At 52.9% G+C, this 17,608-nt stretch overlaps 4 protein-coding genes and 1 pseudogene across 6 annotated transcripts; 2 read left to right on the forward strand and 3 right to left on the reverse strand.

The window, feature by feature from the left end:
* Positions 1-1,491: 1,491 nt before the first annotated feature.
* On the reverse strand, positions 1,492-7,498 carry NCU05502 (hypothetical protein; the record flags this gene model as incomplete). The annotated part of the gene is made up of 11 exons (XM_955371.3): positions 6,244-7,498; positions 6,151-6,190; positions 5,673-6,096; positions 5,442-5,617; positions 5,222-5,370; positions 4,564-5,152; positions 4,085-4,501; positions 3,490-4,008; positions 3,012-3,421; positions 1,961-2,436; positions 1,492-1,898 (listed from the first exon to the last, which is right to left on the reverse strand). The coding sequence occupies exons 1-11, from the start codon at positions 7,326-7,328 to the stop codon at positions 1,492-1,494; spliced, it is 4,692 nt and encodes a 1,563-aa protein (XP_960464.3). The 5' UTR covers positions 7,329-7,498.
* Positions 7,499-9,220: 1,722 nt separating this feature from the next.
* Positions 9,221-9,373, forward strand: NCU15387 (annotated as a pseudogene). The gene has a single exon. The product of its transcript is annotated as a tRNA-OTHER (tRNA).
* Positions 9,374-9,704: 331 nt separating this feature from the next.
* On the reverse strand, positions 9,705-11,320 carry NCU05501 (hypothetical protein). Its single transcript, XM_955370.2, has 3 exons — positions 10,631-11,320; positions 10,364-10,568; positions 9,705-10,293 (listed from the first exon to the last, which is right to left on the reverse strand). Exons 1-3 carry the CDS (start codon positions 11,121-11,123, stop codon positions 9,831-9,833), a joined length of 1,161 nt encoding a protein of 386 aa, XP_960463.1. The 5' UTR covers positions 11,124-11,320; the 3' UTR covers positions 9,705-9,830.
* Positions 11,321-12,408: 1,088 nt separating this feature from the next.
* On the forward strand, positions 12,409-14,691 carry NCU05500. 2 transcript variants are annotated; one of them, XM_011396644.1, is made up of 2 exons: positions 12,409-12,897; positions 12,985-14,691. In XM_011396644.1, exon 2 carries the CDS (start codon positions 13,070-13,072, stop codon positions 14,570-14,572), a length of 1,503 nt encoding a protein of 500 aa, XP_011394946.1. In that variant the 5' UTR covers positions 12,409-12,897; positions 12,985-13,069; the 3' UTR covers positions 14,573-14,691. The 2 variants fall into 2 exon arrangements, with proteins under 2 accessions (XP_011394946.1, XP_011394947.1); XM_011396645.1 differs by having other exon boundaries at positions 12,706-12,897; positions 12,991-14,691.
* Positions 14,692-14,934: 243 nt separating this feature from the next.
* Positions 14,935-16,885, reverse strand: NCU05499 (homogentisate 1,2-dioxygenase). Its single transcript, XM_955368.2, has 2 exons — positions 16,590-16,885; positions 14,935-16,531 (listed from the first exon to the last, which is right to left on the reverse strand). Exons 1-2 carry the CDS (start codon positions 16,655-16,657, stop codon positions 15,196-15,198), a joined length of 1,404 nt encoding a protein of 467 aa, XP_960461.1. The 5' UTR covers positions 16,658-16,885; the 3' UTR covers positions 14,935-15,195.
* Positions 16,886-17,608: the final 723 nt, after the last annotated feature.

Genomic DNA, 17,608 nt, shown 5'->3' on the forward strand with positions numbered 1-17,608 from the left:
CTTCGGGATGACACTATTAGAGTCAATATTGAGATCGACCGTCTCCTTGCTGGTACGTACCGACCAATTTCTGAAAACGACCATTGCTGCCTAAATTCTCGGCTCTGGGATGTAGGGGATCATTGTATTTGCTGGCAGCGTGCTTTTGGTGGTGAACCTGATTTTGCCGAGTCAAACTGACTACGCCTGCCACACCTGCCAACTCCTTTACACCTATCAGCCTCTTCACGCCTACCGACCCTACCACACCTATCAGCTCCACTAGACCCGACATCGTTAATACCACCGCATTAATCTATAATATAATGGAGATTGGAAACTCAGACTAGGAGTCTGTGGAGATTGGGGAGTCCGACTTAGCATAAAAGAACGTGATGGGGATGGAGGAAATCGTTCGCGAACATACCTAATGAAGCCCTCAACACCTAGAAAAGAAAGTACAAAGATCTGGTGGCGGAGAACAAGGAGTATGCAAACCTGATGACAAAGCACGTCGAATTGATGGAGAAGCATGAGGAGCTGATGGCTATCTTGAGTTCTCTCAATCCTCTCCATTCTTCGCTAACCGGAAACAGACGCTATCCCCGTGCCCATATCCCCGGTTAGCCCCAAGAACAACCCGATCTTAACTACCTAGTATGGAGGCTATTAGAAATGGAATAGTGAAATACCTAAAGTCGGAGGCTCTGTTTAGATTCGGAGAACTAGAGGTACCTTAACCTTACAACGCTCGAATACCAGTGAGTCTGTCGAGGGTGGGTGTGGCTGAGCAAATATGTCGAGTGGCTGTATGGAGTAGCCTGATGGCGCGGAAAGCCGTAGTGTCCATATTTCTGGCCAGTTGGGCCTCCTCGACAATGACGGCCCGGGATTTGGGATCCTTTTCGCTGGTCATGGCCAGGCTGACTTTTACATACCCAGTTGGACTTCTTACAAGAAACAAACAAGAGAGCCACCAGAAACAAGCACAAAACACCTGATCCCTTTTAAAATCTCGCTTCGTGATGCGGTGGCTGCCCGCTCTCCGTTCTTGGAGGAGGAGAGCATGGTTTTTAATGTCCAGTCAGCGCAAACGAAAAACTTGGGAGAGTTGCGTACTAGGTAGAGGTACCTTGCCCGCAATGTTTCGTCCGATCTACATTGTCCCCTCCCCCTTTCTGCTCGCGTCTGGTTCAAACTTTTCCAGGGACTGAAATATCGCAAGTGTCTTGACGCGTCTCTTCAATCAATACTACAACTAACCACCAGCAACAACCATACCTTCCAAACCTCGTTTCCCGCGGCTAAGCAGAGCCAACAAAGGTAAGAACGGGCTCCTACGGGATATCTCTGGCTTGAACAGTCATTTCCTTGGATAGGTATTCACCTTTGATCAAGTTGATAACATGGAACTTCGATTTGCATGGTTGTGCTGATCTCGACCATCACCTCACGATATTCTCACTCCTCCACCACAATATCCCATGATCATGTTTTCACAAACTTTTACTTCTACAAAGCTTGATCGATTTCCCCCAGACACTCGATAAAGAAAGATCGGAAGCGCTGACCTTTATCATCCCAGCATTTACCAGCATCGCCAGCCTCTTCTCCTCCTCCGCCGGCCCCAACCTCGCGGCCATCACCATGGTCGACGCCTTCGCCGTCACCGCCAGAGAGTTCCTCCGGCTCGCCCTTGGGGGAGCCATTCGTCTGGGGCGCCTGGCCGCTCAAATTTGGGGCATCATCGCCCAGAGGGTTCAGCCCCTCACCACCACCATCGCCACCACCACGGCCAACGCCGCCGCCGCCGTCGCTGCCGCTCCCGCTCCTGGTGCTCCCGCGGCCCCCTCCACCAGGCGCCCAGCCTAGCAAGCTGTGCCCTGGGAGGCGGGTCTGCGTCTCGCCGTCCTCGCGCCCTGGTCTTTGCGGGTCCCAACGGTCCCAATCCCGGCTCCGGTCCTGGCCCCTCTTCTTCTACCGATTGGTCTGGCCGCCGCGCCTACCCCTCCCCCATCGCCTGCCTCGTCGCCTGTCCAGTCTCCGCCGCCGCCGCCTGCCCCGTTGCCGCCTGCCCTGTCGCCGCCTGGCTCGCCTGGTCGTTTTGCTCGCCGGGCTTCCCTCGCGCCCCTGCCGCGGTCAGGCCTCCGGCCGCCGCCCAACTCGCCGGTGCGGGATTCCCTGGGCCGTGACCCTCGCTTCGCCACCATTCCGGCGGAGTACTTCCGCAAGCTCCCAGATGGGGGACGCTGAGCGTTGACTGGAAGCAGTGGGCACCACGCGGCGTCGTTGGTTGCCAGGAAGAGGGATGGAAGCGGAGGATCATCCCAGTGCTGCTGAGGATGGGGTTTGGGATATGGGTTTGTGGGCGGAAGAAGGGAAGGGGATGGGGATGGCGGGTGCAAAGGGGCGTGGGGACAGCAGGATAGAGAGTTGGTATATGTAGGAAGGGGAGGACTAGTACATGTATGGGGAATGGGGAGAATGGGTAAATGTAAGAAGTGGAGGATTCGAAGACATATCGGGGGGTGGCTTGGGGCTTTAGGTGGTTGGCAAAAGTGCATGGGGACTGGAGGGACTGGGTGAATTGACCGCTCTTTCGGGGGCCCGAAACTCCAGCTTTTTGATGCGTGCAAGACGCAGTATGAGATGCGATGTGACTGATGAGACAGACCTCCCTAAACCGCTACAACTTGTCCGACTTTTGAACCTTACCCTCAACCAACTAACCCTCTTCGACACGGTGCCTATGCGCCATCCACTGCAACAGATCCCAAGCCAAAGGTCCGCCCAAGACCGAAAGTGCAACAAAGCGTATCTCTACCAACGCCCGCTGAAGTGGTTATAGTTTACAACTCCCTCGATAATCACTCCACCCTATTCAATACGGCAAGCCCCATTTCTCTCCCCGTTGGCCTGGCCCAGTCACCTCTCCCCTTCCATACCTTGTGTAGGCACCTGAATAATCCCCATTCTCGTAGAAAGTATGTGACCTTCGCCTCAGATTCTCAGACCTTCTCGGCATCACATACTCTATCTCCGGTTCTCCATAATCTTTTTCTTCTGGACCGCCCCCCAAGGCCATCTGACCTGGCTTATCAATCCACCACTTCTCTGTACTAGGCCTCAGCGAAGGAAGCTTGCCCTGGAAGCCGGATCCTGGCAAAGACGACATGCCACTTCCACTAATCCTAGATACCCAACGGAAGACTGCTCCAAGATCGCCGGTGAAAAGGAAGCCGAGGAAGAGAACGGCGGCAGTGACAGGAATGGCAACGGCCCAGTAAGCCCACTGCCCTACTTCCATGTCGCGGATGTCACTGGTGTTCATGCCGAAGATGCTTGAGACGGCCGAGAGAGGCAGGAAGATGATGGTGACTACCGTGAAGGCATATATGAGACGTTCTTGGCGGTCCTTCTTGATGTCTACTTTGTTGCGATTCTGGAAGAAAGCTTGTCAGTGCTTGGGCCGAGTACACCACTTATAAGCGACAAGGAAAGAAACCATACCATAACCCTCAGCTGTTTGGAGTGAAGCTCGTACTCCTCAAACTCCCGCTCGCGCTGGTCAAGTTGCAGGATACACTCGTTGAGGAATAGTTGACGGAAGCCACCTGGATCTCGTGCAGAGAGCTGCTTCGATTCCACTGCCATCGAGCCGGTAACCTCTTCGTCGTAGAAAGGTGGAGGGTCGTAGTACTGTCCTTGTCCTTGTTGCCCATAGCCGTGCGCCGACCTCACTTGTGGTTGTTCGTAATGATTGTACTGCCTATGCATATGTGGGACTGACTGAGCCCCTCTCGGTGCTCCAGAGTAGTATACCGGATGTGATGGGCCTTGTATGGGCGCCGCCCGCGAACGGGCCGCTGCTGGCATTTTATAGGCAGACTGTTGGCTGTATCGTTCCAAACGCTCGAAGATGTCGCGTTGCGACCTGACAGTCTTCTGTACTACCAATAGTTCTTGGTCAAGAAGGTCGAGGCGCTGTTCGTGTGATCGGTCAGACTGCTTGCCGGTGATGTCCGATTCCTGGGTATTGAAGTGGTCTGAGTTAGCCACTACTGCAAGCCAGTACACCACCGAATGTTCTGCTTCTGGCACTTACAATGGCACTCAAATACGCCGAATATGTCTGGCTGATATTCGGCAGACCAGGGGTAACGTCTGTGAGAAGCTTCATGCTTATTAAAGAGACTAGCTCTTGAGGAAGAACGACGGAATTCTCCAGCAGAGGCTTCTTTGCCATGTCTTTGACAATGGCGTTGAGTCCTTGGCTGATAAGAGGTTTTGCATGGAGATCCAGGAAGGTGGATGCTCTCTCCGGATCCGTTGACATGTAAGAAAGGCCCAGAAGAAGATGGAGCCAGCCATCAATTAGTTGGTCAGGCACATGGATTTGAACACGATCCGAATGTTGCGCATGCATGAACGTTTCCGTAAAGTAGAGTATCATGACGGCAAGCTCTTTGAGCACAGCTCGTAGCTGGTATCGATCGTCGGCCACGCCCTCGTCATCGTGCTGCTACGATTACCGTCAGTATATTGCTTCTAAAATGGCAGGCGCCATTTCAGCTTGAAACACACCTTAACTTGGCCTTTCACGGCACCCCAATACTTGGCCGCCATTGGGGTTTCAGTTGTGCCGGGAAAAAAGAATTTGAAAATCATGTCGGCCAAGTTGAATATGTCGGCTCGTATTTCGTAGTCCTGCGGGTTGGATGAGCGTATTCTCCTTTCAGGGCGAACGATCTCTAGCTCCTCCTGTTTAAGCATATGATAAATTGAGAGTCGGCTGGCGCTTGGGCAGCGTTTATATGCCCGTTGGTCGCTGACGCTTGTCTCGTGCAACAGGATCGTTTCTATCTCGTGGAGGCGCTCTTCGAGTTTGGCTTCGTCAATCGTATTGTTTTGGGCCATCGAAACGTCGTCGAGGCATGTGAAAAGTGCAAAAGAGGAACTCGGGGGTGGCTGCGAGATTTTTGGAGACCCGGACGTTGTTGTCTTTGTAGGAGGCCGTGCGTGTTTCGCTTTCCTTGCCTTCTCATCCTGGGTTTCTTGCTTGGCGTTGGTCCCCTCGCTATCTTTGGGCTCTTCAGTTGTGGTCCCTTCGGTCTGCTTGGCTTGGGGCTGGATTGGCACGAGTCGCCCTGGTGTCGGAAGCTTAGGCGTCGGCCTGTGATTGCTCAGTTAGTAGCAGTTCTACTTTCGTCGGTAATAATAGCGAGTAAGTAGAGGTACGCACCCAAGCTCGAGATCAAATGAGATCGTGTGTGAGTGTTTTTGACTTGCCGATGTCCAGATCTTGGGCCAATCCTCCGGGCAGATCACACGCTTGTTGCGGTAGAAGCTCAGAGGCAGATGCCAGAACTCCCAGAAATGGGAAATGAAGTCCTAAAATCAAGTCCAATAGTCAGCGACCAGGAAAGAAAGCAGGGTTTGTTTTGTACAATCGCCACACTCACAAACCATGTTTGGCAATCCTTTACCGGCAAAGTCCACATCACATTACCCCCGAACCGGACCCAGAACTTTTGCTGGGATTGCTCCTCGGAGAGATTACTCAGGGGCTTGACCGACTTCGCAATCGAGTTGCTACAGAGAGCATCTTTGGACATTCTGCCGTACGTGATCACAAATGCTAGAGAGCGTCTATCAATAAGAGCCGTTTAGGCAGCACCATACCCGATACGTACAGTTATTTATGATGATGCACCAGAGCTGCGAAATATGAAAACAGAGGCCTGGGCCGGCCTGAGCAACTTGTCGCACTGCTTGTTGCATGTCGCGTTCTTTGGCAGTCCGAGAAAATTGTGCCTGTAGCAAGGTCTGGATCGGAAACGCTGATGAGTTTCCGGCGCCGGAGAGAAGGCCAGAGTATGGCTCGAGGCTGAAGTATGGAAGACAAATCCAGGTTACACTTCTGGTAGTTCGACTTTGCCCCCCGACGCCACTGTCGTGAGGTAAGACATAGTCGAGACAGCCCGGTTCCATGTGCTGTACTGGCTTTCCTGTTGAAGTCTGAATAAACTTGACGGAAGACTGTTTGAGACGGAAAAGGACATCATTGATAGCCTTCCTTTCGATGCCCGTCAGGACGGAGAGGTGCGCGATCTGGGTCTGATTCGTCTGTTAGCCGAAAGTTGCGTGACTTCTCATCCAAGGAGTGCTTACAGAAAGGTCTTCCAGGGACATTGATGGTCGGGTAAGATGCCTATCAGCAATGGTTAGCCCACTTCGCTAGATGCTAGGGAGCAGATACCTTACATCCAACGATACAGTGGCTGAAGGTGCCGTAGCTGGGCTGGGTTTGCGGCTATCAGCAAATCTGCTGAGTGGTGGCCTTCGGCAGCTGTGTATCCTTTGCCGGTATAGGACGAGGCAAGAATGTGGTCGACTTCGGAACACTGATCGTCTTTTGGCGATGGTTGGCTCGGCATCGCATCCGGGTCCTCGCTCTGCTCCCCGTCTGCTGAACCTCCAACCGATGCCGTCCTTGCTGCCCGAAATGATGCAGCAAAGGAGTAGGCAGACGACCCAGACTCTTCGGTTACTAGAGCTGGCGTAGCCCTGAATCTTGAAGACCCGTAGCTTCTGACAGTAGAGGCTCCTCGCGTAGACCTGTAGGTACTCTCCATGGTAGAGTTGGATCGTAACTCGTCGCTTCGATCCCCATCCGAGTCGTCATCTCTTGCGCCGGGAGACAAGGCCTCTGTAGAAGGACCATGTGACTGTTGCGGTGGGGAGTACTCCTCAACATGATGGAGGATGTCGTCATCGCTGTCCTGCTCGAACTTGACGGTCTTGTGTCGACGCTTGTTTTTGGGTCTAGTTGGAGAAGACGCAGGTGTCGGTGATGCTGAGCGTCTGATGTTTCTTCTCACGGGCTGATGGATGGGCCGAGAGAGGGATTCTCCCGGTCCGTAATAGCCGCCTGGTGTTGTTGCCCAAGTGTCATAGGGAGCAACTAAAGGTACGGGTGGTCTCTGCTGGCCTGGCTGGATGTACTCGGTATACGGCTCGAAATGGACTTGATGGGCTGCGCGCGTTGCTCCGGTAGGGACAGATGGTGGAGGATAAGCGACTGGAGGCTGATGAATGGGATAGTACGGGACTGAATAGGGCATCATGTAAGAGTTGTATCCAGACGATGGGGGGTATGCTGGCTGAGGTGCTTCCCGGGGCCATGATGGCGCCCGTGCTGGCTGGGATGAATCATCGAAGGTTTGTTGTTGTTGTTGTTGTTGTTGTTGATGCGGCTGCTCTGGAAAGGTGTGACTGCGGCGGGGAGGCAAGGACCATGTCGGTGCATCTTCATCGCGAGGACCTGGAGCTGGTGGAGGTTGCGACATGTTGGTGCGGCAGCATGCAGAACAATGGCATTGTGCTGCAGCGAGCCCTTCCCTCGAGGTGTGAAGACCGTTGAACGCACCGAGGGTCGCGCAGATGTCAAATATCGAAGATGGGCCGGTGTTGACATTTCAAATTTGAGTGAGCTGAACATTGTGTGACCCAAAATCCTCAACCATCCCCATGCAACAGCTAGTGCTGCGCCAAGCCAAAGGATGCAGCTGACAGCATCCGCGATCCCAGCCAATGGGTCGCACTTTCGCCAATTGTTCAACTGATGTGCTTCCCCAACCACCTGGAAACCCATGCTCGATTTGAAAAGCTGAAGATTCGGATGTTCAATCATCGATTCTGGATGAAATTTGACGTGTTGGTTGCGCAGTCGAGGTAGACTTCACCTGTGGAAAGCACCAAGCAGATTGTGCCCTATCAGCGGTTTCGCGCGAGAATTGCGCCAAGAACATGGGTCGATCAGGTTTGTACAAGAAATGGGAAGATCCAAATCATTACTCCGAGAATACTCACCCCATGTACGTCACAAACATATTTTCAATATCAAACAAACAGTTAAGGAATTTCCGACTCTCACTCAAAAAGACTGGTGAGAATTCTTCGAAAGCAAAGTCGAGTTTTAAGGTACTTCTTCTTGAGTGTCTCCGGCAAGTGCAACGATCTTGTCAAATTTCTGTCCCCACTTTGGACTGGCGCCCCGCGCAACACCATGTCCTGTGCAACGACGCATCACCATTTGCTGGATGACCATATCGGATAGTCAAAGTAGCCAAGTATGCTTCATTATCACCCGGGAAAGACTTGTCATTCCCATGTACTTTTGTGCACTTCACGAGGGTACTTGTAGCCTAGTTTTTGTCCGGGTTAAAGAGTACCGCGTATGCCTCAGAAGACAGGATGACGGAACTGAAAGGAGTACAGAAGGAAACAAACTGATCCGCTTGAATCGTCAGAGCAAAATGTGGAGCATTAGGTAAGAATAGTGCAGGAGTGAATGTGATTGCTGAAACTGCTCTGTTCGTTAATCGTGTGGGAAGTCGCGACGGAGGCTAATGTGAAGGGAGAGACCTGGTGCAAGCCATGCAAGCGATGAAAGACGTGAATGCGATGAAGGATGGCAGAAATTTCAGGTACACTTACAAACGATGATCAGTGAAATAAGAAATTTAAAGTTAAAACGGGCATTTGCTTTGTGGAGGTTGGTATCGTTGATCGCAAGTCGCGACAATGGCCATTGTTTGACTCGATGTCGGTGTGTTGAAGACAGCGAGGCGTTGCGAAGCTAAACACCAAATTCAAAGAAGTAACCCTCGAAGTTGCAGTGCGAGATTGAACTATAGTACCTCATTCTGGGAAATCGCGGGAGACGGGAGGGAGAGAAACCTCCGGTCGGGAAGGCACCAACATCGTGGGGCCCGCGAAGACGGAAGGCGCCAACCGACGGGGAGGAACGATGGGAGACGACGAAGCAGCCAACACCATGGCATCAATACAGGCAAGGAAGTCACGGCCAGGCACCATCAGCAGCCTCACTCAAACCAACGGCAAGAAACCACCAAGCTTCCCGGCCGACCATGCCTCTCCCATCAGCCCACGAGCTTCACCTCCCAGCCCAATACAGTGAGGCTTTCACCACCAGCTCACCATCACCGCCCCAGCCAAACAACAACTCGCCAAGCCTTCATCCTTAATCATCACCAGCACGAGCACCGGCTCCCAGACCCACGCCAGCGCCCGCCCACCCCTAACCCTCTCCACCTCTGTCTACTGGCCCTCCTCCTCCTCCTCCTCCTCTTCCTCTTCCTCCTCCCCAACTCCTTGAATCACGGTATATGTATTAGGTCTTTGGGCACATCATACAACAACAACAACAAGACCAACTGCGCGGTTGGCTCAGTCGGTAGAGCGTTAGCCCGTTCACAAGTGATCGTACCGGAGGCCCTATATACTCGCTACAAGTGTAGTATGGGAGTGGCGCAAGGGGGGGTCACGAACGATAGGCTAGAGGTCACAGGTTCGAGTCCTGTACCGCGTAATCTTCATTTTTTTGCTGGGTTCTCTTCATTTCTCTTCGTATTTTTTATTTCTTGGTCGTTGCCGCGGTCTAGGTCGAAGACAAGAGGTCACTGGGCGGGTAGGAATTGAGCTATACATTTAGTTTGGAGATTGTTGGGATTATCAGTCTAGAGTTGAAGAAGAACGGGCTTGTTTTCAGTCTTGTGAGGCTGTTGACTCTGTGATCGAGATGTTTTGTCACTGTGATGATGATAGTTGGGATGATATGGGGGCACAAAGTTGCACACTCATAAAGCGGTCGGTAACTTGCTCGTAGGTCAAGAAGTGGACAGATTACAAGGTGAATAGTAGGCACTATCAGTATTAAGTCTTTACGTGTATCCTGAATTAGAGCAAAATCTTCATTTGTGGAGTATCATCACCCATCTCGTGCATTGCGTATCTGTGCCGAACTACCCCGAGCGACATCCCAACATCTAACCGCCCAATGGTTTCCTCCCATACACAGTGATAAAAGGAAAGTACGTATGAATACTCCCATCCATCACAGCCTTCCTCACTTCGACCAGGAACGACTCGATCTCCGTCGGCGTCAGCCCTGCAGCCTGAAACGGCCTGCTGCACAGTCCCGTCATGCCATCCATGATCGACGTCCGCCAGAACAGACCGCAAAGTCGGAGTTTCTGATCCGCCGGCCAGAGCCCGAGGGGCAATTTCTTCGTGATCTCGGTAACATTCTCAAAGCCGGCCTCGCGCATCTCCTGAGAAGTCTTTTGGATGGCGCTTATGTCGGCGCCCATGGCTTGGAGGCCGGCTCCGAGGAGCTTGAGCGCGTCGCGGGCGGCATATGGAGTATCTGGTGTGAGGGTGTGATCGTCGCAACTTGGATTACTGACATCGATCTCTTGGATTTCAAAGTAGCCGCCTGGCTTGAGGTGTCTAAGGTTGATTTGGTCAGATAACCGCCAGTTGCACGAAATCGAGAGATGGGAGAATGAGCGAGACTTACCGCATTACACGTTGCATAAGCGAGTTCCTATCCTTGAGGGTGTGTAGTGCAAAGCGCAGATGGATGTAATCGTACTTGTTTACCGGGTCCACCCACTCGTCTTCAAAGTCGTCGACGTAGAAGCGCACGTTTTCCGGAACAAAGCTGGGCTGGATGGGTGATAGGTCAACTCCCGTGATGACTGCGTCCGGATAGCTTTCAGCCACTGTCGGTTTGGTATTAGCAACCAGATTTTGAGTGCTCGAGTAAACCACCAAAAATACTTACATTGCGTGGGCCATATTCCGGTACCAGTGCCCAAGTCAAGGACCTGTCCACCCTTTTCCAATGCCTCCTCAACGGGAGCAAAGAAGTATCGACCGTCACAGAGCATAACTGACATGGTATGCTTGATTTCCTCACGAGATTGCTCCGTCTCATCGTTGGGGTAGGCGTATTTACCCGCATGGTATGCATGATATCTCAAGCCACACTCATACACATGGCCACGAATCGAGTCGGCAATGGAGCTCGAATAATCTGGCCCATCCGGTTCGTCAAACTCAAATAGAGAATCGCCATTTCCAAAGTCTTGGGGAGTAGTTTCAGACGAATGTTTCGGGAATGAGGGTCCGGTCTGTGCTTTGGAGCTCCCCAGTCCAGCGGCTGTCCAAAAGTCGTGTTCTGGTGTTGAGCTTGGCGTGATGTATTGTGAAGCTGCCGGAGCGGAGCCAGAGGAGAGATGTGCTGAAGAACTTGAATCCCCCTTCCTGGAGTCCATGATTGCGGCAAGTGTGGTGAAAGCTTGGTGGTTGAACGAGGAGGAGGAAGGGGTCGTTGGCGTCAACGAACGAGAGGGAACCCGTCTGACTTAAGTATGTTGAATCATCCATGTAGAGCCAACCTTGAACCCCAACCTAGGTAACGATGCGTGGAGACTCGCACATCGTCGGCTCAAGCATGGTACGATGCTTTTTGGGATGCAAAATACTACATAAGTTGGGGAAAGCGAGCGAGTGGACAGAATATCGCAATGCCAAATTTGGTGACTACCCTGTAGTTGCATGGCTTCTTGATTGGGCAATTTTCACTAGAGTCCGCTCCAGACCACACCTCGGGGTCAGGAGCCAGGGACAACTAAGCGACTGCAGGTACTGTGTAGTGTACAGTGTAGCATTATGAGCTTGACTGAAGCTGGCTACGACATCGGAAGGTATCCCGACGTAGCTTTTGAGTTTCGAGAGGTTACACCGGCTAATTGGGCCGGAGGACGATGCCTTGGACCCCGGGGAAATGGATTGGCACATCAGCAAAAAGTGACAGACACTTGCCTTCTTTCACGTGTTTTGAAATGCTTCTCTTTTTTTCGGTTTTTTTTTCTGAGAGGAAGGCAGAGTAATGGACCTGGTTTGAAGAGCAAGGCAAGCCGGCGGCTTCGCTCATGATTTCCGATTGGAAGGAGATTCTTGGTCGCTGCAACGTGTGTACACCAAGGAGCAAGTCTAAAGAAATATCGGATTGGATCTTAAAAAGCTTGGACAAAGATGATGTTATGATGGCCATGGTGGTGGTTCTGGGAACATGCAGATGGGATGTTGGTCAGAATGGAGACGAGGTGATCCCAATGGACTTGAATGTGGTGAGACAGATAACGGCCAAAGCGATCGACGACCAGAAGAGGAAGGTGGGTGAAGTGAATTGGAGGAGGTGGAGAAATGGAATTGCGTACCATAGTAGATGTACATATAACGTAAGGTAGAGGTAGTCAGTGTTTGGAAAGAGGATTTATGGATTGGGAAAGTCTATTCCCGCTGTGAATCCGAGGCACCTTCCCGACAGCGTGGTGGACTACTGGGACCAGGGCAGGCAGCTCTGTGGGTGGATTGGACACCCCTGGAGCTGTGAATTTCAGTGGGACTTTCACCGAACAAGCGCTGGAGCTCGATGCCCGTCAGGCCATTCCCAGTCGGAGGGGTCTGGCCTTCCATTCCTCCTTTTCCTCTTTTCATACCTACCTCTATTCAGGTCCCTTCGTATCTGCCCTGGTGCCTGGGCTCCCATCACATGCCGGTCGCCCCGTCCCGACTCCGAACCATCAGGTCGTTTTCTTTGACATCAAAATGATCAGTCGTTTCCTGATCTCGCTCAAAGGTTCGCCGTTTCAGTTCTCAACACGGTCAACCCTGCAATGAGTACGCTTCGCTATCTCAAGTCTGTCTCTAGGGAATCCGGCTTCTGCGCGATGAGATTCGGGGTACGCATACCGCTAACTACAAGCTCCAAGTGTGGACTGGCAAGCTAGGTACCTAGGTAATTTCAGCTTCCACACTATTTGTATGATCTTCCATCGAAGGCAGCAATCCTCAGAGATCTCGATGGTGACATGACTAGTGTACCTGTTCGTACCAGCAACGACGGGAAAGGCGCGGACCAGGTGGAGGAGTGTGGGTTGACGGGAAGGCCCAAAGACCCCATCGTTCGGTGGAGATAGCAAGCGCTGCGGGATGAACTCCGTGGGGTTGATAGGCCCATCCCAGGGATCGGTGTTCAGCTCGGTACGTCAGCTGTCTCACATGAACAGGATGGAGTTTCCCTTCAGCTTGGAAGAGCAAGTAGTGTAGTACGAAACTGATGACTTGCAGCATAAGACTGCCCAAGTCTAGACTACAGTTCAAAACCTCCAATCCCCCAATACCTGTTGCTTGCTGCCAAAGAAATCATTAAACAATGGACGAACGCGCCAAGACCCGAGTCACTCTTCCTCGAGAAAACCCAACCCCGAGTTACTGGCAAGATCCTCCGGACGATATTGCCGACCAGCGCACCACCAAGGACCTTCCAAGCCATGTCGACATCGTTATCATTGGTAGCGGCATCACGGGCGCCGCGATAGCATGGAACCTCCTAAAGGATGTCCGCCCAGGGGAAAAGGGGTCCAGAAACATTGTCATGGTTGAGGCCCGCCAGGCCTGCTCTGGCGCAACTGGTCGCAACGGTGGACACACCAAAGCCGCCTCCTACCGCTCCTTTCTCGAGCACGCCTCTCTCCTCGGCACTCCAGCCGCGGTCCAGATTGCCCGTCTGGAGTACGATAACATCCAAGCCATCCACGCCTTTGCCAAAGAGCACAACATTCCTTGCGACTCCAACCCCTGCCACACCGTTGACATCATCTACGACCAAGCCCAATGGACCGCCGCCCACGAAGCCGTCGCTGCTATGAAGGCCGCGTTCCCCGAGGGAGACCCTGTAGGAGAGTACACCTTCCACTCCCCGGCCGAAGTTCAGTCCAAATTTCATTGCGCCCTTGACGCCGGCACAATAGCCGGCGAGCCACAAACCCTCTATGGTGGTGTCTCCTACCCAGCCGGGAGCATTTCCTCCTACGCCTTCACCACTGGTCTCCTCAAGCTCTGTCTATCCCGTGGCCTGAACCTGCAAACCAACAACCCCGCCACCTCTTTGATGAAGAACCGCGACGAACGCACCTGGACCGTACGAACCCCTCGTGGAAACATCTGGACTAAGGACATCATCCTCGCCACGAACGGGTACACGGCCGCCATTGCGCCTACCTTCCAAGGTGTGATAGTCCCCCTGCGCGGACAGGTCACGGCGCAAAGACCGGGTAGCAACCTATCCGAGAAAGGATGTCTACCGACCACCTACAGCTTCATCTACGATAAGGGGTACGAGTACATGATTCCACGACCAAAGGGAAGTCGAAACGAAGGGGACTTGGTCATTGGTGGTGGGTTAGTAAGGGCTAAGGAAGAAGGGCTGGGGGAGTACGGAACTACGGATGACACGACTGTTAACGAGGAAATCAGCACTTACCTCAAGAACACTTTGACAAGGTACTTTGGTGGTGGTGGTGGTGGTGATCGAAATGGGAACTGGGGAGACGATCACCCAGATGGAAGAATCAAAAAGGAGTGGACGGGAATTATGGGGTATACGCCCGATGGATTTCCCATGGTCGGAGCAGTCCCGGGAGAGAACGGGTTCTGGATGAGTTGTAGTTTTCAGGGCCATGGGATGGTGTTGTGCTGGATGTGCGCAAAGGCATTGGTGGAGATGATGGAGGGGAGGGATAATAAAGAGTTGAGAGGGTGGTTTCCGGAGGCGTTCAGGGTTGGGTTCGAGAGGATGAGGAAGAGGTTTCAGGGAAGGCTGCATACGAGCGTAGCGGTGCCACCGGGGCCGGCGGTGGGGGGAGGGTCTGGGTAAATGGCATGAGATGGGTTGACCAATATGATGGAAGTTTCTGAATGTCATGATCACGGTAAGCCGCGAAGTTAACTGCTATTCTACATACCTAATGTATAATTGATATCTTTTCGGAAGGGTTTTCCAAAACGCCGGTTGCTGGTTGTTATTCACTTACATGCAGGCGTGAGAAGCAGCTGCTCGAGACCCACCGCGCAATCTTTGGTTGTCCGAAACTGCTTGTACCCAATCTCTAGCTTGATTGCGAAAATCGTCACTTACCCTGCACTTTTTTCGCTGCCAACTCCCAATGGCGCCAAGTGAGCAAAATCCAAACGCTCAACCGCGGCTCCATAACCCCAAGGTAATGCAGGATCCGAAGACGGCAAACATGTTGTATTCTCAATGCGATGGCATCATGATAAAGTGTTCACCTAACAACTGCGTTTGGTATAGTCTTCCCACTCCCTTTTGGTATAGTCTTCCCACTCCCTTTCAAGCGGTGTCTCCCTCTGCTCATCGGTATCCTCCTTCTTCCACAACAGCCCGGGCACCCATGTCCCATTTTCATGTTCACACCTAGCCAAAGTACCCATCAAATCAGTTGGTTCCCCTTCTCCCTCCATTTCCCCTTCCTGCTCTCTTTACAACAAATGCCCCTGTCCCTTCTCGCCCTCCGGCATGCCCTTCCAATGCACCTTAACCCCACCCCAACTATGCTCATTATAATCCTCCTGCACCTTATGACAAGTCTCGAGTCCCCAATCCGTCACACCCACCATCAAACAGCTCTCAAACATAAACGCACAACTCCCCTCTCCGACCTTTTGCGGTTTCAGGTCAGCGTTCCTCGCCCCTTCATAACTCGCCGCATCGGGGCCATGTCCGCTCATGACATTATGCAAACTCGCGCCCCCCGGGACGAAACCGCCCTTTCCTCCCTTCTTGGCATCATATGCTCCCGTGATCAGTCCCATGAACTCGCTCATCGTGTTGCGGTGGTACCAAGGTGGGCGGAACGTGTCTTCCCCGACCAGCCAGCGAGGAGGAAAGATGACAAAGTCGGCAATGGCGGTTCCCGCGTGGTCTGAAGGGGCGGAGAGGACGGTGAAGATGGATGGATCCGGATGGTCAAAGCTGATGGAGCCGATGGTGTTGAATCTACCGAGATCGTATTTGTAGGGATAGTAGTTACCGTGCCACGCCACGACATCAAAGGGGGTGTGCGGCTGCTTGGTCTCAAAAAGGGTATTGTTGAACTTGGCTGTGATGGTGTAGCTGTTGGGCCCGTCGAGCGCGATCGATCCGTGGTCTTCGCTGAAGCAGGCAACGGGAGCTTGGAAGTCACGCACGTTGGCGAGGCCGTTGCTGCCGATGGGGCCGAGCTCGGGGAGCTGGAAGTGCCCTTGGTAAAGCTCGAGTGCGTAACCGCGGACGGGACCGGAGGGAAGAAAGACTTGGTAGCGCACGCCGCGCGGGATGACGGCGATTTCCATGGGCCTGACCAGTAGCCAGCCGAACTCGGTGCGGATGTCGAGCACGCCATCTTGGGCTACGATGAGAAGGTCGCCGTCGGCTGAGTAGAAGGCTGATTGGGCGGACATGGACTTGCCGGCAGCGTAGATGTACATGCCCAGACCTTGCTTGAGGGTGGGATCGCCGGCGCCGGCGACGAGACGCAGGCCGGAGACGAAGTCGGTGTCGGATTCATGATCGAAGGGGTCCCAGCGGAGTTGGTTGGGAATGTAGTGCAGTCTGGCTGGCGATCGCTCAAGTACGGGCTCCTGACCATTACGTGGAGTGGCCTGGACGAAGGGCGGGTGCGAGCATGAGGGCAGGATGCGGTAGAGCCATGATTGTTTGTTCTCGTGGCGGGGAGCTGTGAAGGCGGTTCCGGAAAGCTTCTCGGCGTAAAGGCCGAGAGGGGGCTTCTGGGGCGAGTTGTGGCCGATGGGGAGAGCGCCGGAGACGGCTTCGGACCTGGAAGTTTGGGTAAGCAGAGGTAAGATTTAAAAGTGGAAGAGAATACGAGACTTACTCTAGGTAGGAATCGAAGCCATTCTGGTAGCGATACCTTTCCTTGAAGTCAAAGTTGGTGAACGGCATTTTCACGGTTGCTTCTAATCCAGCTTGAGTGTCCCTCTAGTGTAGGTATCGATGGCTCGAGAAACTGGAATGTTCTTGTGAGTTGAAACTGCGATCTATCCGGAGGTGGAAAATTAAGCCAAGGGCAGGGCAAAAGACGGAGGGCTCGAGAGACAAGTTATCTCTCCGAAAGGCAAACGAAGCCCAGATAACCCATCCATCTTGTCTGTTGCCGAGGTCACATTGCTTCTTTCATTCTTCGTCATTATTTGGTGTCGTGCTTGTGCCTCGATGCAATCGTTCTCCAAGTTCTCAAATTCCGCCCGTCCAAGACCGCGATGCAAGACCGCCAGTAGCCGAAGATATGCGGTCACTAATTGCGCCGTCCGGGTGGGGATCGTAAACCGGGGGGAAAGACCTTTCTCCACAAAATTCACGTCCCCACTGGTTTCCCGAGCTCCATAACATCCCGTCTTGCACTAAACTCTACAACGACCCCGCTTCCCCAGAATCGATTTTGGCTAGCTCAAGTCGGGTCTTTCCTCGGTTTGCTCCACGTTGGAGACTCCTTTTTCCTTGTTTTCTCTTCTGACGACAAATGTGAAGGAAGAACTTCCACTTTGCGGCGGAGCCTACGACACACTCAACTCATATCTAGGAATGATAAAACGACAACATGCACGTTTCATCTACCTCAGCAAGCCGAATTTCGAGGGCCTGGAGGGGCGGGTTAAGTAACCCCCGGATCGTCGAACGCTCCATGGGAGACAACATGAGGCTTAACTGAAGGGAATAACAGGCTCCCGCTCATCAGGCAGAAAGTTTGGGCCAAAAGCCAGAATCTAAAGGTTCAGAAACGCACTCTGTCAGTTGACTAAGTAGGTCTTGCGGCAGTCAGAAAGCATGTACCTGATCGCCGGAGACCTTCGGCAACCATGCATTCTAAATTCTGGGTTTCGGAGCCCACAAGGT

The sequence above is a fragment of the Neurospora crassa genome, linkage group VI (genome assembly GCF_000182925.2).
Source record: "Neurospora crassa OR74A linkage group VI, whole genome shotgun sequence".
In the NCBI taxonomy this organism is placed as follows: domain Eukaryota; kingdom Fungi; phylum Ascomycota; class Sordariomycetes; order Sordariales; family Sordariaceae; genus Neurospora; species Neurospora crassa.